Source organism: Mirounga leonina, unplaced genomic scaffold, assembly GCF_011800145.1.
Source record: "Mirounga leonina isolate KUSES-001 unplaced genomic scaffold, KU_Mleo_1.0 Mir_125, whole genome shotgun sequence".
Lineage (NCBI taxonomy): Eukaryota > Metazoa > Chordata > Mammalia > Carnivora > Phocidae > Mirounga > Mirounga leonina.
In genome coordinates, this window is record NW_023270305.1 from 22,270,272 (window position 1) to 22,296,684 (window position 26,413).

The 26,413-nt window shown below is 42.0% G+C and overlaps 1 protein-coding gene across 2 annotated transcripts in view; it reads left to right on the forward strand.

Moving 5' to 3' along the window:
• The window catches only part of VIT (vitrin), a 101,265-nt gene extending 98,063 nt beyond the window's left edge, over nucleotides 1-3,202 (forward strand). For both annotated transcript variants that reach the window (XM_035000906.1, XM_035000907.1), the window contains one exon: nucleotides 1,934-3,202. In XM_035000906.1, coding sequence (XP_034856797.1) covers nucleotides 1,934-2,112 — 179 coding nt within the window. In that variant the 3' untranslated portion in view covers nucleotides 2,113-3,202. The remainder of the gene's footprint in view (nucleotides 1-1,933) is intronic.
• The last annotated feature ends 23,211 nt before the right edge of the window (nucleotides 3,203-26,413 follow it).

Below are 26,413 nucleotides of genomic sequence, written 5' to 3' on the forward strand. Positions count from 1 at the left end.
GGCTGGCTGACCATCTGTCAGAATTGCTAGTAGAAGGTTCCCAAGAGGGTAGACTCGAGGATCCGAAAAGCTGAATTTTGAATACCGTTTGTGTTGTCTTTATTGGGGGGCAGCCTTTTGATCTTTGTGCAAAAACGAGGGCTTAGTCCGTCTAAGCCATGTTCTGCAGCAAATCTGTTCCCACTGCCTCTGGGCAGCATGTTTTAAGCCCAGTGCTCACGTTCGTAGACAACAATGTAGACAATATGCAGAGAAAAGACACTGGCGAGGTAAGAGAAGGGACTGGCAGCTTAAATGCAGCTTAATGAGCCACAGTTGAAAAGCAGCTTAGGGCCAGAACCATGTGAGGTGTGGATTGCTCTCCAATCAGCAGAACAGGGCACTGGGGAGATGCTGGACATGGTGGCATGGGATACCACGGGTGGCTGGGCAGGAAGGCCACACCCTGGCTCTTCCCTCGGTTTCATGGCCATGTAGCTGACCCCACTCTGCCAGCCTCCCATGCCAGGCATGGGAACAGGCTTTTGTAGAGTAAGGTCAAACCCCTGCTGGCCAGCCGCCCCCAACCCCAATCAAGAACCACCCACCAGTCTCCCAGCTTCCCCACTGAGAATAGATGCCTAGTCTCTGAGTCTGTCCTCTCCTCCCTCTGGCCTCTTGCTCCCCACTGCAGTCCTGCAGCTTTGGTCCCCTGCACTCTTTCCCATTTGCATCTAGACATGCTGGATCCCTCCCAAAAAAACAAAAACAAACTCTGACACCACGTTCTGCTCCCCTTCCCTTTCTCTTTACAGCCAAACTTCTGGAAAGGGTTAGCTCTATGTGTTGCACGCCCACATCTTCATTGCTTTTTTCACTCTCAACACACAGCAGCTCATTTGGTTCCTTTGGCATCTGTGCCCCCGAAACTGCTCTCACCAAGCTACCAATGTCTTGGTTTTTTCTAAATCCAGCGAGCACTTTGTTTTAATCTCACGTGACCTCCTGCAGCATTCAGCACTGCTGGTCACTCCCTTAACTTGAAAACCTTTCTTCATGTCAGTGATGGAGCAGATGCTGGGTCACCCTCTCTCTGGGTCCTTGTGCAAGGGTTTCTACACTGGGAACAAGATTGCATTTTATGGCGTGTAAAGTCACCTTCAAGCCTAAAGTAATTCAATTCCACTGTTTGAGGTTAGGAAGATCTTGACCTGACCTTTGATGCATTTAAAACTGAGGGGAGGGGCGCCTGGGTGGTGCAGTCTGTTAAGTGTCCGACTCTTGGTTTCAGCTCAGGTGATGATCTCCGGGTCATGTGATCGAGCGCCATATTGGACTCTGTGCTCAGCGTGGAGTCTGCTTAGAGTTTCTCTCTCCCTCTGCCCCTCCTCCCCATAAAATAAACAAATCAATCTTTAAAAAAATTATAAAATAAAATAAAACTGAGGGGAGCCTGGCTGGCTCAGTCAGGGGAGCATGAGACTCTCGATTTCGGGGTTGTGAGTTGGAGGCCCACATTGGGTATGGAGATTCCTTTAAAAAAAATAAAATCTTTTAAAAAATAAGTAAACAAATAAAACTCTCTGAGATTTTGTTTGGCTCTACACACAGGTAGAGCAGGCGTGTGCATTGTGATGTCATCTGCATGGCATCAAGTTTCACTTGTCCCAAAATATCATCCCTTCTACTGCCCGTGGACATGAAAATCGTATTTATTTACTCCATTTTGTCTGGGTTTTCTTCCTCCCAAAGATTATAAGCTCCTATGAGATAGCAACTCTATCAGTTCTGTTACTGTTGGTGTATAGCAGGTGCTTATGCTTTGGGGAGCATTTCTGATTTTGAGTTTGTTTGCATCCCAACACAAGCGCCAACAGAGCAACAGAAAGGCAAGTGTTCACGCGCAGTACCTCTCCTTGGGCACACTGGCTTCATCTAACCTTTGTCCCCACAGGAGTGATCACCTATGCGATAGGCGTCGCATGGGCTGCCCAGGACGAGCTGGAAGTCATAGCCACTCACCCTGCCGAAGACCACGCCTTCTTTGTAGATGAGTTTGACAGCCTGTACAGAATTGTCCCCAGGGTCATCCAGAACATTTGCACAGAGTTCAACTCACAGCCTCGGAACTGAATTCCGAGCAGGTGAAGCCCCAGCCCATGCCGCTCTCCTGACTGGCTCTGGCACAGCCCCCGACGCTTTACGGGGCAGCAGGGTGCGTGGGGCTGGGCGCCCACACGCGCTCCTCCTATCCTTCACCAGTGTGGTTCTGCAGACTTCAAAACTTGGAGTGAGAAAGATGATCGTAGGTTTATAGAATGAGGCAAAACGATACATCATTTTGAGGGTTCTGGAGATGTGCATTTTGACGACTGTTTTCAAAATAAATGTTCAGACTAGAGTGCAGGACTTACGACAGGCTTAACTAGAGTTTTTGTGAAGTTTTTTTTTTTTTCCTTTTTTATTTCTAATTAGGATTCTGTAACCCTCAGCAAATTTCATTTTTATGACGACCATACAGGAGTTGCTTAATAAATGTTTTAAAGGACGGCATTCTGAGCGTGTCGTGGAGAGTGTTCACAGGCTGTGTGGCAGGACCACCCTCTGCTCTTCCTGTTCCCCGGGGCCACCTGCTCTGCACTCAGTCCTGGCCCACGGTAACAACACAGCCACCGGGTGCAGAGAAAATGTGGCAGCGACATGGCCACTCCTGATTCACCTCCCTTTTCTCTATTATCTGAATCACTGTGTACCTGCCTCCCCTAGCTTTAGGAGCAGTCTAGGAACGGCCCTGGAGGACCAAGGGGATCTGGCCCCGAATTCCTTGGGAGAGCACAATGCTGGGCGGCAGGCCCCATTCCAATAGCTGTGGGATCTGGGTCTGTGGGGCAGGAGCCCGAGCGGAGCCCCCTGGCAATACCGCCGGGCTAGCACGGATGGAGGTCCACGGAGCTACTTCGGACGGGTCGGTGTGATAGGAGAGCCCCTCCTGTCAGGCCTGCTCTCCTGGGTCCCACCCAGCTTTAGCACTGGGCCGCATTTGTCATGTGTTCACCAGATATTATCATTAATAGCTGCATTAAAATAAGCCGGGATGGGGTTTAGTTGAGCTCTACTTTTTACTTCCAGCTTCTGCCAAGGATTCATCTATTAGGATATGAAATCTATGTGTGCTGGGGGGGTGTTCAAAAGAATCATTAATAAAGATGACTTACTTGAGAAATCGTGTTTTGTAAAAGTGTGTGTTAAAGGATGCTGCTGTGTGGGGCGCCTGGGTGGCTCAGTCGTTGGGCGTCTGCCTTCGGCTCGGGTCATGGTCTCGGGGTCCTGGGATCGAGCCCCGCGTCGGGCTCCCTGCTCCGCGGGAAGCCTGCTTCTCCCTCTCCCTCTGCCCCCATCTTGTGTTCCCTCTCTTGCTGTGTCTCTCTCTGTCAAATAAATAAATAAATAAAATCTTTAAAAAAAAGGATGCTGCTGTGAATGGAGGCAAAAGGTAACACCTGTGTCAATACTTGGGACAAAATATCTACATAAACAATTGGAAGATATCATCCATTTAGCAGAATTTGCCCCAAGCTTACCGAATTTCTCAGTACCTGGAGAGTGTATTATCAACTAAAAATATTGACGTCTACAGAGAAGAATCCATTAAAGGTGTCAGCAATTTCAAATTCATTAACCATACATTTTACTTTAAAAGCGATCGCAATTTGCGATTTGTTCAGAAACCTCAAAATACAAAAACTATTTTCAGAAAAGAAGTTCTTTATAAAGATACCAGTGACACACACTACTAGTGAGAGATTCAGCTAAGAAACTAATTAAAGAACTTAAGTAAGTACAAGGAAAAATTATTCTGCCTATGGTTTTGAATATGCAGAGAATCAGTACAAAAGAGTTTTTTTCAATGTCTCTTCAATGTACACATATAAGTGTTTTTAACTGTTTGAAGGAAAATTTATTTTGGAAAATAGCTTTTGAATATGATTATTTTATATTCGAAAAGTAAAGTGCCTTAATACAAAAGCCAACTTGTCATCAATAAGTAAATATTTCCAAAAGTAGTATAATCTTAATTATTTCGGTGTCCTCTTTCATTCACAAAATTGTCCCCGTCTGGAAAATAAATTATATGGTCGCTCTAGTTATAGGTATCACAGTTTTAAAGATACATGAAACCTCTCTAAATGGGCCCATCGTGTACATGCTGTCAGCTAATACCTGAGTGTGTGTGTGGAGGAAAGGAGCACCAGAGGTGCGGTAGTCGACGCGCCCGGAGGCTGTGGTGTCGCCAGAGTTGTCTGAGGATGTCCAAGTCACCACAGACGGCAACGGGAATTGGGATGGAGAGAGCAGAAGTGAGCCAAGCTTCACCACCTTCAGTGAACGAGAAGTGATCCAGCTGGGAGAAGACAGCCGTGATCAGGACGAAGCCCTGAGGTCAGCTCTTCAGGGGAGCTGGGGACTTTGTGGAAGGAAGGAGGGAGATTAGAAAGGGAAAGGGGGGGGCGCGGAGCAAGATGGCGGAGGAGTAGGAGACCTGGATTTCGTCTCCTCTCAGGAATTCAGCTGGATAGGGATCAAACCATTCTGAACACCTACGAACTCAACAGGAGATCAAAGAAAAGAAGAGCAACAACTCTCTCATCAGAAAAGCGACCACTTTCTGGAAGGTAGGATGTGCGGAGAAGTGAATGTGAGGCGATATTCGGGAGGATAGACAGCGGGGGAGGGGCCTCCGTCGGCCGCTTCTGGCAAGTGATAGAGCCACGGAGCACAAAATCGGAACTTTTAAAAGTCTGCTCCGCCGAGGGACGTCACTCTGGTGGCTAAGCGGGGGGTGGAACCCTCCGGGACAGTGTGGTCTCAGGACACTTGGGGTCACAGAAAGACCGGGGGTGCCTGAGTGCGGCAGAGCTCCCAGGTATCGGAGCGGGGAAGCCGGCTGCAGAGGTGGAGCCCAGGCGCGGGGTCTCAGCTCGGGGTGGCCATAAACCGTGATCCGCGGCACAGTCGGGCCCCTGCTCCTCCAGCAGGGACCCAACAAGCGGCAGATCCGGGGAGACTCACCTTCCTCCCCCAGGAGGAGCCGCGCGGGAGCGCACTGCGGGGATCTGCTGGGTTTGGAGACTCCACCCAGGGTCAGGTGCCAGGGATAGAAACGCGCGGTCACAGGCCGGGTGAGCACGGAGTGCGGCCGGAGACTGGAGAGACGGGAGTGACTGGCGGCTTTTCTCTGGGGGCTCACTGAGGAGCGGGCCCCGAGTTCTCGGCTCCTCCGGAGGGGAGATTGGGAGGCCGCCATCTTCACTCTCCGCCTCAAAAGCTGTACGGAAAGCTCGCAGGGAACAAAAGCCCCGGAGAGCAAACCCGAGCAGATTACTTAGCCGGGAGGGGGCAAGGGCGGGGCAAGTCCGCCTCCGGCAGAGACATTTGGGAACCACGGCAACAGGCCCCTCCCCAGAAGATCAGCGAGAACAGCCAGCCAAGACCAAGTTTACTGATCAATGAGAACGGCAGAACTCCAGCGCTAGGAGAATACTGCACATAAAAATCATGGCTTTTTTACCATGATTCTTTAGTCTTTAAAAGTTAATTTTTTTTTAACTGTCTTTTTTTCTTTTTTTTCTTTTTGAATTTTTCTTTTTCCCTTTTTCAACTAACATCTTATCAATCCCTTTTTTTAAAAAAAACATTTTTATTTTTCATTTTTAGAGTCATAGTCTATCCCTTCATAGTAGTTACCCATATTTTTGGCTTATATATATAAGTTGTTCTCTCTTTAAAATTTTGAGATAGTTTCTTCTAACAGATTAAAATATACCCTAAATCTCTAGTATATGGTGCTTTCTATTCCCCTGCCTGATCACATCCTCTCCCTTTTTCTTTTCTCTTTTTCTTTTTTCTTTTTTTAAATCCTCTTCTTTCTTTTTTCAAACAACTTCTTATCAATTCCTTTTATAACATTTTTTATAATTTCCATTTTTACAGTCATATTCCATCCCTTCATCATATCAACCCTTATTTTTGTACATATATAAGTTTTTCTTTCTTTAAAATTTTGGGAGGCACTTTCTTCTAAAAGACCAAAATACACCCCAAATCTAGTGTGTGGCACTGATCTATATACCATATAGATCATATTTGATCACATTCTGGTTTTCCTTTTGTTGTTGTTGTTTTGTTTTGTTTGTTTTTGTTTTTATCTTTATCTTTTTTTTTTTCTTTTTCCTTTTTCTCTCTTTCCCTTTCTTATCCCACTGCTTCAGGTCTTTTCTGATTTGTTTAGAGTATATTTTCTGGGGACGTGGTTATTCTGCTAGCATTTTGTTCTCTCATTAATCTATTCTCCTCTGCACAAAATGACAAGATGGAAAAAATCACCTCAACAAAAAGAACAAGAGGTAGTACCGACTGCCAGGGACCTACTCAATACAGACATTAGTACGATGTCAGATCTAGAGTTCAGAATCATCACTTTAAAGATACTAGCTGGGCTTGAAAAAAATATGGAAGTTATTAGAGAAACCCTTTCTGGAGAAGTAAAAGAGCTAAAATCCAACCAAGTAGAAATCAAAAAGGCTATTAATGAGGTGCAATCAAAAATGGGGGTGCTAACTGCTAGAATAAATGAGGCAGAAGAGAGAATCAGTAATATAGAAGATGAAATGATGGAAAATAAAGAAGCTGAGAAAAAGAGAGATAAACAACTACTGGATCACGAGGGCAGAATTCGAGAGATAAGCGATACCATAAGACGAAACAACATTAGAATAATTGGGATCCCAGAAGAAGAAGAAAGAGAGAGAGGGCCAGAAGGTATAATGGAGCAAATTATAGCAGAGAACTTCCCTAATTTGGGGAAAGAAACAGGCATGAAAATCCAGGAAGCACAGAGAACCCCTCTCAAAATCAATAAAAATAGGTCAACTCCCCGACATCTAATAGTAAAACTTACGAGTCTCATAGACAAAGAGAAAATCCTGAAAGCAGCTCGGGAGAAGAGATATGTAACCTACAAAGGTAGAAACATTAGATTGGCAACAGACCTATCCACAGAGACCTGGCAGGCCAGAAAGGACTGGCAGGATATATTCAGAGCACTAAATGAGAAAAATATGCAGCCAAGAATACTCTATCCAGCTAGGCTGTCATTGAAAATTGAAGGAGAGATAAAAAGCTTCCAGGACAAACAAAAACTAAAGGAATTTGCAAACACAAAACCAGCCCTACAGGAAATCTTGAAAGGGGTCCTCTAAGCAAAGAGAGACCCTAAAAGCAACATAGACCAGAAAGGAACACAGACAATATATGGTAACAGTCACCTTACAGGCAATACAATGGCACTAAATTCCTATCTTTCAATAGTTACCCTGAATGTAAATGGGCTAAACGCCCCAATCAAAAGACACAGGCTAACAGACTGGATTAAAAAACAAGACCCATCGATATGCTGTCTGTAAGAGACTCATTTTAGAACCAAAGACACCCCCAGATTGAAAGTGAGGGGGTGGAAAACCATTTACCATGCTAATGGACACCAAAAGAAAGCTGGGGTGGCAATCCTTATATCAGACAAATTAGATTTTAAACCAAAGACTGTAATAAGAGATGAGGAAGGACACTATATCATACTTAAAGGATCTATCCAACAAGAAGATCTAACAATTGTAAATATCTATGCCCCTAACATGGGAGCAGCCAATTATATTAGGCAATTAATAACAAAAGCAAAGAAACACATTGACAACAATACAATAATAGTGGGGGACTTTAACATCCCCCTCACTGAAATGGACAGATCATCTAAGCAAAAGATCAACAAGGAAATAAAGACTTTAAATGACACACTGGACCAAATGGACTTCACAGACATATTCAGAACATTCCACCCCAAAGCAACGGAATACACATTCTTCTCTAGTGCCCGTGGAACATTCTCCAGAATAGATCACATCCTAGGTCATAAATCAGGTCTCAACCGATACCAAAAGATTGGGATCATTCCCTGCCTATTTTCAGACCACAATGCTTTGAAACTAGAACTCAATCACAAGAGGAAAGTCGGAAAGAACTCAAATACATGGAGGCTAAGGAGCATCCTACTGAAGAATGAATGGGTCAACCAGGAAATTAAAGAAGAATTAAAAAAATACATGGAAACCAATGAAAATGAAAACACAACTGTTCAAAATCCTTGGGATGCAGCAAAGGCAGTCCTAAGAGGAAAGTATAGAGCAATACAAGCCTTTCTCAAGAAACAAGAAAGGTCTCAAGTACACAACCTAACCCTACACCTAAAGGAGCTGGAGAAAGAACAGCAAATAAAGCCTAAACCCAGCAGGAGAAGAGAAATCATAAAGATCAGAGCAGAAATCAATGAAATAGAAACCAAAAGAACAGTAGAACAGATCAACGAAACTAGGAGCTGGTTCTTTGAAAGAATTAACAAGATTGATAAACCCCTGGCCAGACTTATCAAAAAGAGAAGAGAAATGACCCAAATCAACAAAATCATGAATGAAAGAGGAGAGATCACAACCAACACCAAAGAAATACAAACAATTATAAGAACATATTATGAGCAACTCTATGCCAGCAAATTAGATAACCTGGAAGAGATGGAGGCATTCCTAGAGATGTATCAACTACCAAAACTGAACCAGGATGAAATAGAAAACCTGAACAGACCTATAACCACTAAGGAAATTGAAGCAGTCATCAAAAATCTCCCAAAAAACAAAAGCCCAGGGCCAGATGGCTTCCCAGGGGAATTCTACCAAACATTTCAAGAGGAATTAATACCTATTCTTCTGAAACTGTTCCAAAAAATAGAAACGGAAGGAAAACTTCCAAACTCATTTTATGAGGCCAGCATTACCTTGATCCCAAAACCAGACAAAGACCCCATCAAAAAGGAGAATTACAGACCAATATCCCTGATGAACATGGATGCAAAAATTCTCACCAAAATACTAGCCAATAGGATCCAACAGTACATTAAAAGGATTATTCACCATGACCAAGTGGGATTTATCCCTGGGCTGCAAGGTTGGTTCAACATCCGCAAATCAATCAATGTGATACAATACATTAACAAAAGAAAGAACAAGAATCATATGATCCTCTCAATAGATGCAGAAAAAGCTTTTGACAAAGTACAGCATCCTTTCTTGATCAAAACTCTTCAGAGTATAGGGATAGAGGGTACATACCTCAATATCATAAAAGCCTTCTATGAAAAACCTACAGCAAATATTATTCTCAATGGGGAAAAACTGAGAGCTTTCCCCCTAAGGTCAGGAACGCGGCAGGGATGTCCACTATCACCACTGCTATTCAACATAGTATTGGAAGTCCTAGCCACAGCAATCAGACAACAAAAAGAAATCAAAGGCATCCAAATCGGCAAAGAAGAAGTCAAACTCTCACTCTTTGCAGATGATATGATACTTTATGTGGAAAACCCAAAAGACTCCACCCCAAAACTGCTAGAACTCATACAGGAATTCAGTAAAGTGGCAGGATATAAAATCAATGCACAGAAGTCAGTGGCTTTCCTATACACCAACAACAAGACAGAAGAAAGAGAAATTAAGGAGTCCATCCCATTTACAATTGCACCCAAAACCATAAGATACCTAGGAATAAATCTAACCAAAGAGACAAAGGATCTATACTCAGAAAACTATAAAATACTCATGAAAGAAATTGAGGAAGACACAAAGAAATGGAAAAACGTTCCATGCTCATGGATTGGAAGAACAAATATTGTGAAGATGTCAATGCTACCTAGAGCAATCTACACATTCAATGCAATCCCCATCAAAATACCATCCACTTTTTTCAAAGAAATGGAACAAATAATCCTAAAATTTGTATGGAACCAGAAAAGACACCGCATAGCCAGAGGAATATTGAAAAAGAAAAGCAAAGCCGGTGGCATCACAATTCCGGACTTCCAGCTCTATTACAAAGCTGTCATCATCAAGACAGCATGGTACTAGCACAAAAACAGACACATAGATCAATGGAACAGAATAGAGAGCCCAGAAATGGACCCTTAACTCTATGGTCAACTAATCTTTGACAAAGCAGGAAAGAATGTCCAATGGAACAAAGACAGTCTCTTCAACAAATGGTGTTGGGAAAATTGGATAGCCACATGCAGAAGAATGAAACTGGACCATTTCCTTACACCACACACAAAAATAGACTCCAAATGGTTGAAAGACCTCAATGTGAGACAGGAGTCCATCCAAATCCTAAAGGAGAACACAGGCAGCAACCTCTTTGACCTCAGCCGAAGCAACTTCTTCCTAGAAACATCGCCAAAGGCAAGGGAAGCAAGGGCAAAAATGAACTATTGGGACTTCATCAAGATAAAAAGCTTTTGCAAAGCAAAGGAAACAGTCAACAAAACCAAAAGACAACCGACAGAATGGGAGAAGATATTTGCAAATGACGTATCAGATAAAGGGCTAGTATCCAAAATCTATAAAGAACTCATCAAACTCAACACCCAAAGAACAAAGAATCCAATCAAGAAATGGGCAGAAGACATGAACAGACATTTTTCCAAAGAAGACATCCAAATGGCCAACAGACACATGAAAAAGTGCTCAATATCGCTCAGCATCAGGGAAATCCAAATCAAAACCTCAATGAGATACCACCTCACACCAGTCAGAATGGCTAAAATTAACAAGTCAGGAAATGACAGATGTTGGCGGGGATGCGGAGAAAGGGGAACCCTCCTACACTGTTGGTGGGAATGCAAGCTGGTGCAGCCACTCTGGAAAACTGTATGGAGGTTCCTCAAAAAGTTGAAAATAGAGCTACCATATGATCCAGCAATTGCACTACTGGGTATTTACCCCAAAGATACAAAAGTAGGGATCCAAAGGGGTACGTGCACCCCGATGTTTATAGCAGCAATGTCCACAAGAGCCAAACTGTGGAAAGAGCCAAGATGTCCATCGACAGATGGATGGATAAAGAAGAAGTGGTATATATATACAATGGAATATTATGCAGCCATCAAAAAGAATGAGATCTTGCCATTTGCAACGACGTGGATGGAACTGGAGGGTATTATGTTGAGTGAAATAAGTCAAAAAGAGAAAGACATGTATCATATGATCTCACTGATATGAGGAATTCTTAATCTCAGGAATCAAACTGAGGGTTGCTGGAGTGGGGGGTGGGGTGGGAGGGATGGGGTGACTGGGTGATAGACCCTGGGGAGGGTATGTGCTCTGGTAAGCGCTGTGAATTGTGCAAGACTGTTGAATCTCAGATCTGTACCTCTGAAACAAATAATGCAATATATGTTAAGAAAAAAAAAAAGAAGAAGAAGAAGAAGAAGGTAGCGGGAGGGGAAGAATGAAGCGGGGGAAATCGGAGGGGTAGACGAACCATGAGAGACGATGGACTCTGAAAAACAAACAGGGTTCTAGAGGGGAGGGGGGTGGGAGGATGGGTTAGCCTGGTGGTGGGTATTGAGGAGGGCACGTTCTGCATGGAGCACTGGGTGTTGTGCACAAACAATGAATCATGGAACACTTCATCTAAAACTAATGATGTAATGTATGGGGATTAACATAAGAATAAAAAAAATAAAAAAATTTAAAAAAAGAAAGGGAAAGGGGGAGAGGAGCGGGCCTCTCCCATCCTAGGCCTGAAAATCAAGGGCTGAAAATCAACAGCCTCCCCTTGGAGGTTGCAGATGAGCTGGGGGTGGGGGGGCGGGGGGCAAGAAAGGGCTGAAGCTTCTGGGAGCTCGCTGGCTACAGAGAGGAGTGCCCCACCCTGCAGCAGGGAGGCTGGCATGGCAGTGGCCCTGGGTCAGGTCAGGATTGCACAGAGCAGTCTGGAGATAAGGGTCCTGGTGCTGATGGGTGACGTGGGGAGCATGGATAGAAATGCTGCCTTTCTCAACCCAAACTGTGCCCAACAGTGCTGAGGCAGAGCCAGAATCTGAACGCTAGAAACAGAACTTTAGACACAATCCACCTCAAACCGTCCAATGGCAAAAAAGGAAAACCAGGCCAGTGGAAGGTCATGCAGATGCAAAGGGACAGAACCACAATTCAGATCTCTGTCTTCCAGTTGACTCATCTGACCGCCTTCCTGGGGGGTCAGAAGCCCCACCCCCACCTCCATCCCTATGTTACCCACACACACGCACACACGCACGCACCTGGTCTGTCCTCTGTGGGCTATGGTCCAGCCTTTGCAAAGCCCTCTGGGTCCTGCACACTCAGAGCCAATCTCCTAAGGCAACTCTAACTTTCATTCCGTGGTCTCAGCAGAAAAGCTCCTCTGTGCCCTTTCTCCTCCCAGGCAACCAAAACAAGCAGACAAGGAGCACTGGGCCAGCTTCTCTGGGTACATAGGGTGTCTAAACTCCACTCAACTTTATTTTCCCACCTCTCAGGTGTTAGAGCCCTTTGAAAGAAGTTTCTTTGCTAAAAGTTTTGTAACAAGGCTCTGCTAAAAAATGTCCAGCCAAACGGACAAGGTTGAAGGTTCGGATATTTCTTACTTCTCCGGGCTCTTTAAACTCTTTAGAGCAGGACAAAACCTCCATGAAGCAAGTTTTCCACCAACAGTCTCAAGGAGCTGGCATGGGTTTACACAGAAGACAATGCTTCTGTGTGCAAGGATTTTCCAGCCTCATGGAGGAGTTTCCAGCTAATCTTATTTCTCCCTCACAATCCTAAGAAAAGTTCTCCCCTTGGATTACCAACACAAAAATGTAGTAAGTAGGAAATATGCTTGAAAGCACGAATTCAATTACTTTGGAAAGAGACATTTATTCAACTAATGCCTTTGAGGAATTCACGGTCCAGTGGGGAACACCACCAAATGAACACCTAAAATCATGTAATTATTACCATGGGATCATGCACTAAGTGCACGGCTGGTGATTGCAAACAACCTCATGAGAAATGAAATCATACTAGGGCCTGGCAGTGAGTGTTTGCTGCACGCGGGGCACTCTTCTGAGGGCTTCTCGTGTATTAACTCACTTATCTTATCCCTAGGACTTGCTGAGAGAGGTACTATTGTTCTCACTTTACAGATCATGCAACCAAGGCACGGAGGTGTCGAGTAACTTGCCCCAGGTAACAGAGCTGGTAGAGGCAGATCTGGGAATTAAACCCAGACAATCTGACTCCAGGGTCTATATACTTAACCACTTTGCTTCTTGTTAATGGTAGCTGCACAGAAGGTCCTCTAGTAAGCTTGACAATTTAAAGTATATGTATAATTCTGCAAAGCATACTCTCAGGATCTATTAAATGTACAAAGTGAAGAGTCTGTTAAACGTCCAAGGCACACTGCACTTCCCTCCATCATCCCCCTTGATTCTCTGGACAGTCATCTTGCCCTCTTTTTTTTTTTTTTAAAGACTTTATTTGAGAGAGAAGGAGTGAGTGAGAGAGCATGAGCGGTGGGCGGGGGGAGGGGGGTAGGAGAGGGAGAAGCAGACTCCCCACTGAGCAGGGAGCCCGATGCGGGGCTCGATCCCAGGACCCCGAGATCATGACCTGAGCCGAAGGCAGACGCTTAACCGGCTGAGCCACCCAGGCGCCCCACACCTTGCCCTCACTTAAGATGAGTAATTTTAACCTATTGTCCACAGTCCCTGCAGCTCCTCGAACACATTGGGCTCCCCATCCTCTTGTTAAACTCCTAATTATCCTTCAAGTCTCAGCCCAAATGCCCTCTCCGACTTGCTCAGATAGACTTGGGCTCTCTGGATTCAGGGTCCTGACCCACCCATTTTCCAGCAACCTCCTCAGTCCCTCATTAGCCGACACCATTCATACATGTCATGAGGGACATGGACCACAGGGAATGAGAACTTTAAATCTAAGTCACCCAACAGTGCCAACCCCTAATACAATGGCACTGGCAGAACGGGAGGCAGAGATGTTTCGGGAAGAGAGAAACAGGGTATGATGGCAAGAGAAAAAGAGGATCTAATTCCACCCACGCTGCACCACTCTTTAGAATGCCCCTCTAAGGTTTACTACAGTACATTACAAGCACTCTTTTTCTGGGACCAGAATCCTCTCTGGGTATCTACCCATAGGGTAACTCTCTTCCTCACTTTCTGCTCTCACTTCTGCAGAAATGAAAACCCATTTTTCTGTTTACCTTTCCAAGTTTCTTTCAACAAACAAACACCTATGATGTACCAGGCATTGTAATAGACCCTGGGGTACAGATGGAGAAGACCTGGTCCCCGTCCAAGGAGCTTAGAGGCTAGCGTGGGAGACACACAGATAAGCAGTGAACATCTGACTGATAGGAGAGGTGACAGGCACACTTGGGAAGGCTTCCTGAGGTGGGTGTGTCTGTTTCAGGACAAAGAAAGATGGAGAAGATGTCCCAGCAGAGGGAAAGATAGGAGCAAAGGCGAGGAGGCACGACACAGTGACAGCATGAAATGTGAGGTGTCAGGAAAGGAAGCCGGGGAGAGAGGCAGGGGCCAGGCCATGGGAGGCTCCGCTGGTTAAAGCTCTCTCGGTGGCAAGTAACAGAAACTCCATTCACAGCAGCTCAAGCAGAGGGGAGTTTTGGGAAGGAAACTGGAGTAACTCATGAACCCCAGGGTCAGGGAGACAGCAGAGCCTCAAAAAGGGGAGGAGGGACAGGAACAGGACAGTAAAAGCAGGCAGCCCTCTCACTGTACCCTCCTCCAGAACGATCTTCATCTGGAAAGTGTTCAACAACCCTGCAGAGAGGGAAAAGAGTGAAACTTCCTGCCCATTAGGGACTGACCCCCTGCAGCAACCTCCTGAAGGCTGCAGGGCCACCCAGGAGACCATGCCGATGTGGCTGGCTGGGCACCAGCACTCACACTGTTCTATCTGACCACCTTGCAGTTAATAACCTCTCGAAGTTCCTAGAATGATCCAGTTGTCTGGAATGCTAGTGACTGCATGTCCACGAGTTCCTATATTGGAAAAACCAACTCCAGGCTGAATAAAAGTCTTCCAGCAACACAGTCTCCCTTTGCTTTGTTTAGACACTTTACCCCAGAAAACCAATGGCGGTCTCTCTAAGACGTTCACTTCTCTCCACCTCGATGGCTATACTTAGGCTACTTGTTTATAGGCAGTAGCCTTTGAAAACTGCTCACACTGTCAGGGAAGCAGAAACGCTGCTGGGATCCACTTCCGTTTTTAGTCTGAAGGTCTGACTGAGGAGAAATGGACTATTTAAATAACCATCCACATGGAAAACAAATAAGGTTGAAATACCACAATTTTAATGCATGCCTGCCAGCCTGCCTAGCTTCCTCCTTCTTCTTTTCTTCTTTTCTTCCTCTCTTTCCTTCCTCCCTTCCTTCCTCTTTATTTTCTTTCTTTTTTCTCTCTCTTTCTTCCTTCCTCCCTCCCTTCCTTCCTCTTTCTTTTCTTTTTTCTTTTTCCCTTCCTTCCCTCTTTCTTTCCTTCCTTTTCTCCTTCCTTCCTTACTTCTTTCCTTCTTTTGTTCCTTCCTTCCTCTTTCTTTTCTTTCTTCTCTCTCTTTCTCTTTTTCCTTCCTTCCTTCCTTTCTCCCTCCCTCTCTTCCTTTCCTCCTTCCTTCTTTCTTGTCCTATAATTGAAAAATACTGAGCTTAGCTTTACCCCCTGCCATCCCTCTTACACAAACTGGGCCTGCAGGCACTAAGCTGCCCAAGTAAGCAAATGCTATACTCGGCTTGGCAGCTGAGACTTTCTTATAAAAAGTACAATTCCAGCTGAATAGCTTCTTTCTGTGACTCCTCTAGTTTCACACTTGGTTGAGGTGAGCAGGGTGTATTCAGGTTAATGGCAAATTTGAATCTGGGTTCTCAACAAAGAGCCTTTACATGACTGCCCAGGGCACAGAAATGGGAAAAGGTCTGGAAGCCATGGAAACTGTGCAAACACCAAAACAAGACCCAAAATCAATATAATTGTTGTTAGTCTGACATTCCCAAGGCACCCGTAAACCTGTATCCTGATATTACGATATCAATTTTTTCAATTATCCTAATGCTCTACAAGTTCTCCTTGAAATCCCGGTGAAAGGGAGTTTCTTTCCGACCTCAACAGGGGGCTTGTGTGGCATTTTAAAGCCAAGGAGGGAACGGGGACAAGTCAAAGGCACAAACCACTGTGGTAATGACCGTCTAAGATACACACCAAGCAAAATAAATGAGCAGACAGAAATTTCTAAAGGGCAAAGCGGCAGTGCAATTTGGTTTTCTCCTAAGAGAATACCCTCATCGAACCGGGAGACAACCATCATGTGGAAACCACGGGGGACCTTTCCAGCTCCTCTGACCTAAATGCAAGGCCTGGAACACCCACAGGCCTGTTTCCCTCTGCAGAGAGGCGTCATTCTCCCGACGTGAAAAATCAGCCTTTTCATCTGGGAGTTGTTCTGATCCCGGACACAGAATGCCGGAGCCGTGGCAGCCTCAGGGGGAAGGGAAGGATGCCCACACGGCCAGCAGCCGAGCGGGTCCTGGCTGGACCACAGGCGTGTTCAGGAGCAGTCCTGAGGCAAACCTCAAGACCCCAAAGATGCTGGGTCCTGCAGTATGGCAGCGAGGCTAACTCGGCCCATGCCACTGAATGACTAGCCACTGTTCCGACGACTGCCTGCCTTCTTCCGGGCTGACGAGGCCTAGGGGAATCCTGGGGGCAAGAGCAAAGCCAATCACAGATGTCAGTGACAAAGTCCCAACGTGGCACCAATTGTGCTAGCAAAAGCCTAGGACTTACTTTCCTTCTGGCCCCTCCTTGGGGTGGAACTGCAGCTGGTAGAGCATCCGCCGCCCTCTGGACTTGGTGTCCTGCCACCCACGTTGCCCGTCATCTGGCCCCTTTCATTTTGAGGTCCTGTGGGACACGAGGGCCGGACTGTGCAGTAGGCTGTCTAACCCAGTAGGGTCGGTTGTGTCTGTAGCTGTCGGACCTGTTGCAGGGCCGCAAACCCCGCCCCCAGCCGTGGCCACAATTCTTGCCACGTGCGGACTACTAGCCCCCAGACGGCGGCTGTTTTCTCCGAATGGCCTCCAAAGCCCTTCCTACCACAGCATCCCTCCCAGGAGGTTTCTGGTCGCCCCGGATCCTGCACACCCACAACAGTGCCAAGGCCTACCCCAGCCCCCCGCTACATATGATCTGCCAGTGGTCGAGGAACTCTTTCTTACTAAAGTGTAAAGTGCAGAACAAAGAATTCTCTCTTGAGATCTATGGATGCTTGCAATCACACTCCACCACACTGGCGTGGTACCCGGAAAGCCTGGGCTGGGCTGGTGCATAATGACTGCCCAAAGAAGCATGCGAGGAGAGAGTGAGGCCAAGGGCCCTTGAAGAAAGAGATGCTAAAATCAATTAGTGACGTCGGCCACGGCAGAGGGGTGAGGCAGCGGCAGCTCTCCCCGTTGGGATCTACTCACCGCTACAGTTTAAAGAGCAAAGCTGCATCTTGAAAAGCACACTTGGGGAATTAAAAGGGAGCTTTCTTAGCTTTTCCTCCTAAGTATGGCATTGCCCACAAATTCTTTTAAATAAATCTCATTTTCTGGGAAAAATTAGGAATGGAGAAAATTCGTTTTTAGTTTGACTCCTTTTCTAAGGAGGTTTCTAAATAAATCACCTGGAAAGATTCAGGTTATGAATGTTTTTAAACCAAGAGGTCTTTGTAATGTGTTGCTTTTGGTTACCAGGTCCAGAATTCTCCACTGTGCAGTTTCTTGCAGCAGGCTATGTAGGCCCTGTTAGCAGCTGCCCTAGGTTTGCTGGGGTGGAGATGAGGAGAAAGAGAGCTGAGAAGCTGGCCCTCCTGAGGGGTTTCCATACACGCCTGGCACCATCTTTGAGGGACTTAACTGGGATAATAGACGTGAAGGCACCATATTTTAGAGGGGAAAGTAAAGACTCAGAGACTGTCTTATCCCGGCATCACATATCAGATAAACAGCAGGTTTAAACCCAAGTCTGCCTCAAAAAAAAAAAAAAAATCATTTAGGTAAATACAACATAATTTAAGTAAATGAAATAAAATCATGCACCAATATTTTGGAAAAAACATCAGCTATTTAAGGTTTGCTACCTACAGAAGGAAATAGAAAGCCAATAAGCTAAAAAACCATGGAACGAAATAAAGTGAAGCGATGAAGAAATCTCAAATTTACAAATTCTGAATGAGGATGAGGATGAAAAAAGGATGTCTAAAATGTGAAGTCAGAAATATAGAATTATTTAAAGAAATACTGTTTCCGAGCTTGCAAGAATATATAGAAACTTCTCAAAGGACTAGGTAAGAACAAGTTTCCTGGATGAAGAAAGAAATCCTATATTTTTTCCTCACTGAAGAACACAGATCTTACTTAATTTTGGAAGCAGATCGCCACCTGCGTATGGGATGGTAGTGGGTATTTCTCATTACCCAGAGACCTCTTTTGTCATGTTTCTTGGGTGTGAGAAGGCATTGCAAGTCCCCTCCTCCACCTATGTGGACAGGAGCTTGTCTGCAGAATCTACAAGATTAGCCTTCATTTTATTCGTCTTCTAAAAAATACAGCTTTTTATTGACTTTCTCTTTTGTTTTTCTGTTTTACATTTTATTGATTTCTGCTTTTATCTTTTTCATTCCTTTGTTCAGCTGACTTTGGGTTTATTTTACTCTTCTTTGTCTAGTTTCTTAATGTGAAAGCTGAAGTCATTGAACTGAAAGCTTTCTTCTTTTCTCATATAGTTTAGTGCTATAAATTTCCCTCTGAGCACTCTAGTTACATCCCACAAATTTTAGTATGTTGTGTTTTTGTTTTCATTCAACTCAAAATGTTTTTCCCAATATTTTCAATAGACTTTACTTTTTAGAACAGTTTTAGGCTCACAGTGAAATTGACCAGAAAGTACAGAAATTTCTTATATACTCCCTGCCCAGCCCCCCGTGCCACCCCCCTCCCCCCCCACACACACATGCAGCCTCCCCTACTACCAAGATCTCATAGCCAGGTGGTACATTTATTATAATAGATGAGCCTACATTGACACATCATTATTACCCAAAGCTCACAATTTACATTAGAGTTCACTCTTGGTGTTGTACATTTTATGGGTTTGCACAAATGTATAATGACATGTATCCACCATTATAGTATCATACAAATAGTTTCATGCCCTAAAAATTCTCTGAGGTCTGCCCATTCATCCTTCCTCTCCCAAGTCCCTGAAAACTACTCATCTTTTTGGTATCTCCAGAGTTTCCAGAATGTCATATAATTGAAATCATATCTTTCACTTAGTAATACACATTTAAATTTCCACCATGTCTTCTCATGGCTTGACAATTCATTTCTTTTTAGTGCTGAATAATATTCCATTTTCTGGATGTACCACCATTTATTTATCCATTCGCCTACCAAAGGACATCTCAGTTACTTCTAAGTTTTGGCAATTATGAATAAAGCTGCTATATGCATGTTTTTCTGTGATTATAACCTTTCAACTCAGTTGGGTAAATACCATGGAGCATTATTGCTGGATTGTATGCTAAGAGCAGGTCTAGTTTTATAAGAAACTGCCAAACTGTCTGTCAAAGTAGCAGTACCATTTGCATTCCCACTATCAGTGAATGAGATTTCTTGTTCCACATCCTTACCAGGCAAAATACTTTTTAATTTTCCTTTGACCCTTTGGTTATTAAGAAGTGTGTTATTTAGTTTCCAAATATTTGGGGATTTTCCAGACACCTTTTTTTATTGGCTTCTAATTTAATTTTACTGTGGTCAGTGTACATACTTTGTATGATTTGGACCCTCTTTAATTTATTGAGACATGTTTTATGGCTCAGAATATGGTCTATCTTGGTAAATGTTCTTGGCACATGAAAAAAAAAAGTGTTTTTCTGCTGTTGTTGGGTAGAATGTTCTATAAATGTTAATTAGGTTGGTAGTGTTAGCCAAGTCTTCCATATCCTGATTGCCTTTCTGTCTACTTCTTCTCTCAGTTATTGAGAGGAATATTGAAATCTCCAAAACTATAATTGTAGATTTGTCTATTTCTCCCTTCATTCTATCAGTTTTTGCTCCACTTATTTTGAAGCTCTGTTATTAGGTGCATACACTTTCAGGATTGTTATGTTCTCTTGATGAATTGACCTCTTAATCATTATGAAATAAACCTCTTTATCCCTGTTCTCTGAAATCTGTTTTGTCTGATGTTAATATAGTCACTGAGGCTTTCTTTTGCTATGGCATCTTTTTCTATCCTTTTACTTTTAACTTATTTGAGCCTTTATGTTTAAAGTGGATTTCTTGTATGCGGCATTTTATGTAGGCAATGTCTCATTATTTGTATATAATTTGTCAATCTTGCCTTTTAATTATGGTGTTTACACCATTTACATTTAATGTGATTACTTATGTAGTAATCTAGCACCTTGCTATTTGTTTTCTATTTGTCATACTTGTTCTTTATTCCCCTTTTCCTTTTCCTGTCTTCTTTTGGATTAATTGAGTATTTTATTATTATTCTATCCTGTCTCCTTTTTTGGCTTATTAGCTATAGTTTTTTGAGGGGCACAATTAAGCATCCAAATCTTGGTTTGGGCTCAGGTCATGATCTCAGGGTGATGAGATCAAGCCCTGTGTCAGGCTCTGCACTCAGCGTGGAGTCTGCTTAAGACTCTTTCCATCTCCCTCTGCCCCTATCCCCTCTCTAAAATAAATAAATCTTTTTTTTTTTAAAGATTTTATTTATTTGACAGAGAGAGACACAGCGACAGAGGGGAACACAAGCAGGGGGAGTGGGAGAGGGAGAAGCAGGCTCCCGGCCAAGCAGGGAGCCCGATGCGGGGCTCGATCCCAGGATCCTGGAATCATGACCTGAGCCGAAGGCAGACGCTTAACGACTGAGCCACCCAGGCGCCCCTAAAATAAATAAATCTTAAATATATATGTATTTATTTAAAATATACATATATTAGCTATAGTTTCTTTAAGTGGTTGCTTTAGATTCAATGGTATACATTTATATATTATACTACTTCACAAATAGTGTAAGAACCTTGCAACACTAATTCTATGAAATGTGTTAATTCTGGGTTATTTTCAATTTATTACATTTTCTCTTCATTTGGGGTGTGTTTTCCTGCTCCTTCACATACCAGATAATTGGATCCCAAACATTATGAATTTTACCTTTTTGGGAACTAGATATTCTTGTGTGTGTGTGTGTGTGTGTATTTGAGCTTTTCATGTCTTACTTTTAAACTTTAAGACAGAGCCAAAGCAACCTTTAACCTAGGGCTGAATTTTTACACAGTGATGGGCAATAATATCCTTCTGAGTCCTCTACCTAATGCCTCAAACTTTATAATATATTCTACTGTGCCTGGTGGAAAGATGAACTATTCCCAACCCTGTGTAACATCAGAGGATTGTTCTGCCTATCTATTAGGTGATTCTTTCCTCAGCCTCTGATAGGCTCCTCATATGCTTTTACTTATCAATACTTAGCTGAAGACTTGGGGAAGACCCAGTTCAGATCTCCAGAGCTTTCCTGTAGTATGCTGTCCTGAAATCTCTAGCTATCTTGGACTCACCAAACTCCGAACTCTGTCTCTTCAATTCACAAAGACCTCTAGGCTCTGCCAGGTTTTACCTCATGTCAGGGACACTCTAGGCAGTAAGCTAGGGCCACAACTTGTTTTCCTCTTTCTCAGGAATTATTGCCTTGTCCTGGCTGTTGTTCAATATATGAAAACTACCGTGGGTTTTTCCCCCTCTATTGTTTAAAGGGGGGAGATAAATCTGGTGTGTTACTTCACTTGGCCAGAAGCATAATTTGGTCTTTCATTATAAAGAGCAAAGGAGGCCTACATTTTTTATGTCAGAAGGTTGAAATTTAGGGCGTTTTTTGGTACTGGTTGGGCCAAAGAATTTATGCCTAAGGATGTTTATTTTTTATGACATTTCTTAAGGTTTTTATTTAGCATCTTTAGGAAAACAAACCAATTTCTTCTAAGGTATAAAAGATAATCCTCTTGGAGTAGAAAGAATGCAAGAAGAGTCATGCATCGACTGAGAGAAAACTTAAACAACCTTAGGGACAAACTCAAGGCTATATCTAAGACAACAATGTTCCTCAGGATTTGTGTGAAAGGAAGCCTACTTAGGAGGGTTTGTTTGATCATTCTTCAGAGAGTGAGTGAATTCAAAAAAGGGATGAACAAACAAGATTAGAATGATTGAGATATCATATAGAAAAAGTGAATGTCTCATTTGGAAGTGATTTGAGGCACTGTTCTCGAGTCAGGATATCAGGACTCAATGTCTACAAATTACATATATTATCTTTTATAATCAGGGTGAGAGAGAAAAAATGAGGGAAAATGCAAAATAGAAATGAGTGATTAAAGAGATTCCTGTCTAATGGGGCATTTGGGAAAGAGAACATTTGTGGTTTAACCCAAAATCCATTTGAAATTGACTTCTCACTGCCATCTTCTACTATAGAAGCTGAAAAGTGAGATACTTTCTCAACATCCATTAAATGTAGGGAGGCAGTGTTGTGGCCAGTTAGATATGTGGAGAAATCTGCTGGAGGGCCACTGGGCAGATTTCCTTTGCTGTCAAAAGAAGAAAAGACCTAATTAGTACTACCCTTCCCCATTTTTTACCTTCTTCTTGCCTTGAGATTGGATAGCATGACTGCTATTGTGGGAGCCATCTTGAAACCAAACAATAGATGAAAATCCAATCCTCTAAGAAGGGCAGAAGAGGAATAAAAAGAGGCCTGGACCCTTCTTGATATTTTGAACAGTTGGACCAATGCCAACAACTCCCTTACACTGAGCCTCTATTTTTTAGGCAGTTATTTGTTGTGTTTTCTCAAACTTAAAAGCTAATTCCATTCCTTGCTGATACAGAAGCAAAACATAAATTCGCAGGGCTGCACTTTGTTCGTCTGCACATTGAAGACAAATTAGTCCAGTAATGACCAAACACACTGGGAATAAGCAAGGCAAGGTGGCTGATATACATGACTCATTCCTAATTATTCTTTGCCATTTGTTTTACATGTTTGTACCTAGAAAGACTGTTTAAATTAGTGGAAACTGTCCACTGACTATAGTATCAGAAACCAAATTACTCCTCCAAGTAACACACAAAAAAAGAGATGTTTGGGTAAAGCAACAAGACTTAAGGAGAGGGGAAAAAGAATTGGTGTCCTGTTTTTCCAGGTGAGGTAAGGGAAATGGAGAAGCTGAGTAACACACCTCCTCAGTTACTGATGCAGAAATCTTCAGACGGCATTCTGAGCAAATTCTTGGTCCACCTCAATTTTCTCCTCCTCATCCTTCAACTTGCCATGAGGAGTTGAATGTGAAAAATGAGTACTTCTTTTCTTGAACTCTTTGAAAATTAAGAAACACACTTAGATGATCCTTGGATAATAAGAATAAAAACCATAATACCACGCACAGAAGAAATTACAAGAAACATAAAAATACAGACCTATAGAAAATAAGTATGAAAACCTAGAAGAAATGGAATATTTCCTACAAAATATAGATTATCAGAATTAATCCAAGAAGTGAATGTTTTGAATCAAAGATATTAGAAAAGCAATTAAAAATCCTATCTCTAAAAAAGGCGGCCTTGGGACCAAAAGATTTCTCAGCCAAGTTTCATCTAATCTTTAACATATAATTTCAATGATCTCTTATTTAAACAATTCTAAAGTGTAGGAAAAGATGAAAAGCTCCCCAATTCATTCTATGAAACAAGTATTGCTTTCTAAAAATGTTTTATTCAAGTATAATATACATACAGAAAAGTGTACATATAAGTGTAAAATTAGATGAATTTTCATGAACTAAACAATCCAACATAAACAAGCACCCAGATAAAGAAACAAAATACTACCAGCACTGCAGATCTGACTCCCTCCCTTTCAGACACTCTGTCCTCCCCTACCTCTCTCTCACTGAAGATAACCACTCTCCTGACTTCTAACAGTTAACATAGATTAGGTTTGCCCATTTTTGTACTTTATATAATGGAAAGCATACAGTATTCTTTTATAGCTGCCTTTTTAGGCTCAACATAATGTTTCTGAGATTCATCCATATGTTGCTTGTACTTATACACTGTTCATCCTCATTGCTGTATAATATTCCATTGCATGGATACCAAAATGTATTTATCCATTCTATAATAGATGGACTTTTAGGTAGTTTCTGGTTTGAAGCTATTACTAATAATGGTGCTATAAGCATTCTAGAACATATCTTTTGGTGTACATATGTATGCATTTTATTGGATGTCTGCCCAGAAACAGAGTTATTAGATTTCATCTGTTCACTTCCGTAGATTGATCCCAATGGTTCTCCAACATGTTTGAATAAATTTGCATTCTCACTGGCTAGGGGGTGAGCCTTCTGATTAGTTTCACATTTTGTCAACCTGCATAATTTTTTACATCTAATAAAAAGTCCGCTGAAGAAACCCATAGACCAATCTCACTTAGGAATATGCATGCTGAAGTTCTAAATAAAATATTAGCAACTGGAAAACTGATTTATAAAAGACAGAATAACACATTATGACCAAGTAGGTTTTATTCCAAGGAGACAAGAATGGCTTAACGTCAGCAGCTCCACAAACAATCTAGCTGGTCACCAGATTAAAGGACAGTAACACCCAAACACATCAAAAGAAGCTGAAAAGGCATTTGACAAAATTCAGCAGCTATTTCTAGTAAAATCTCTTGGTAAAACAGGAAAGAATTTATTTAAATAAGATTATTTACCAAATAGCAACACAAATACTCAAAATAGCTAAATACGCAAACTATTTCAATTAAAATCAATAGCACACAGAGATGCCTGCTATCACCATTATCACTTAACACTATAATGGAGCTTCTAGACAATAAAGATTCTAGAGAAGAAAAGAATTTTTCAAACACTGGGAAAAAAGTTATTTTTGTGATTATGTGAGTTTGAGTGTCATTACATTTGTGACTGTCATCATTAGATTTCTAAAAATCCCAAGAGACTGTAGTGAGAACTTCAGGAATTAATGAGAAAATTTAGTAAGTATATATAATAAACGTGTTGTATTCAAGGTAAGCATACACACACAAAAGCTTTTTATTTATAATAAGCCTTTAGAAATGGAAATGGAAAAAAATCCATTCTCAATAATGACCAAAAGACTAAGGAACAAGACTACATTTAGTAAAAAAAAAAAAAAAAAAAAAAAGACACAGGACTTAAGTCTCAAATCTCAGTCTTACTAATGATATAGATAGGATCTGAGCAAACAGAAAATGATACAATTTTGTTAGTTCTTAGAAGACAATATCATGTCAATTTTCCCAAAATTAATCTTTACATTTAATGCAGTTTCAACCGCTAATTGGATAAAATAATCACAAACTTCAAATGCTTGATAATAACCAAGAAAGGTAGTAAAAAGAACAGTAGTTCAGGAGTGTGGGGTGACACAAAGCTCTGCCTGACCATTTTATAAAGCCCTTGTATGCAAACAGAGTCACTGTAATTAAATGCATGATATTGCCATATATAGAGTACTATAAGCAGAGTATATTGAGAAATCTCATTATATATGAAAAATTAATATATGACAAAGTTGGTATTTTGTTTCATTGGAAAAAGATAATTTGATAAGAAGTGTTGGAACAATTGGCAACCCACTCAGAAGAAAGTAAAGTTGGATCCATAGCTTGCATTCTATACAAAAACAAATTCCAAATGTAAAGAGTAAAGACAAATGTGAAAAAAACACTAACAATAAAAACCAAGAATAAAATGCATAAGCCATTCTAGGAGACTACACATGCCACCCAGGGGTGAAGGCCTTAATACAGAATACTTTGAAATTTTTATATATTTATAAATGTCCATATTTTATAAAATAATATACTTGAGTATATACTAATATAAAATTTTGAATGGGAAAAGGTATTATAAATATGGTAAACAAATTACAGTTTGGAGAAAATTTGCAAATAATATGATGAAGTGTTTGCATATAATGTAGAAAGAGCACTTAAAATTTTTTTTAAAAAGTGCACATATGGGCAAAATATTAATAAAAATGGAGTGAAAAATAAAAATAACTAAAAACTTACAATGTGAATAAAAAGATACAAATAATGCAATTCACCTTATGAGCAAAATCCAAATGGCTAAGTTTTCTATGGGAAAAGTACTTAATACTATTAGTGGTCAATAGACAACTTACAAGAGTTGGGAAAACTGTTTGCAACCAAGAGTAGAAAGGCTTAATATATATGTGTAATATACAAAAACCTTCTATGAACTAGTTAAATAAAAAAATAAAAAGGCAAACACAACAGAAAGATATAAACGTAAAGCTATAAATAAAAATATGAATATT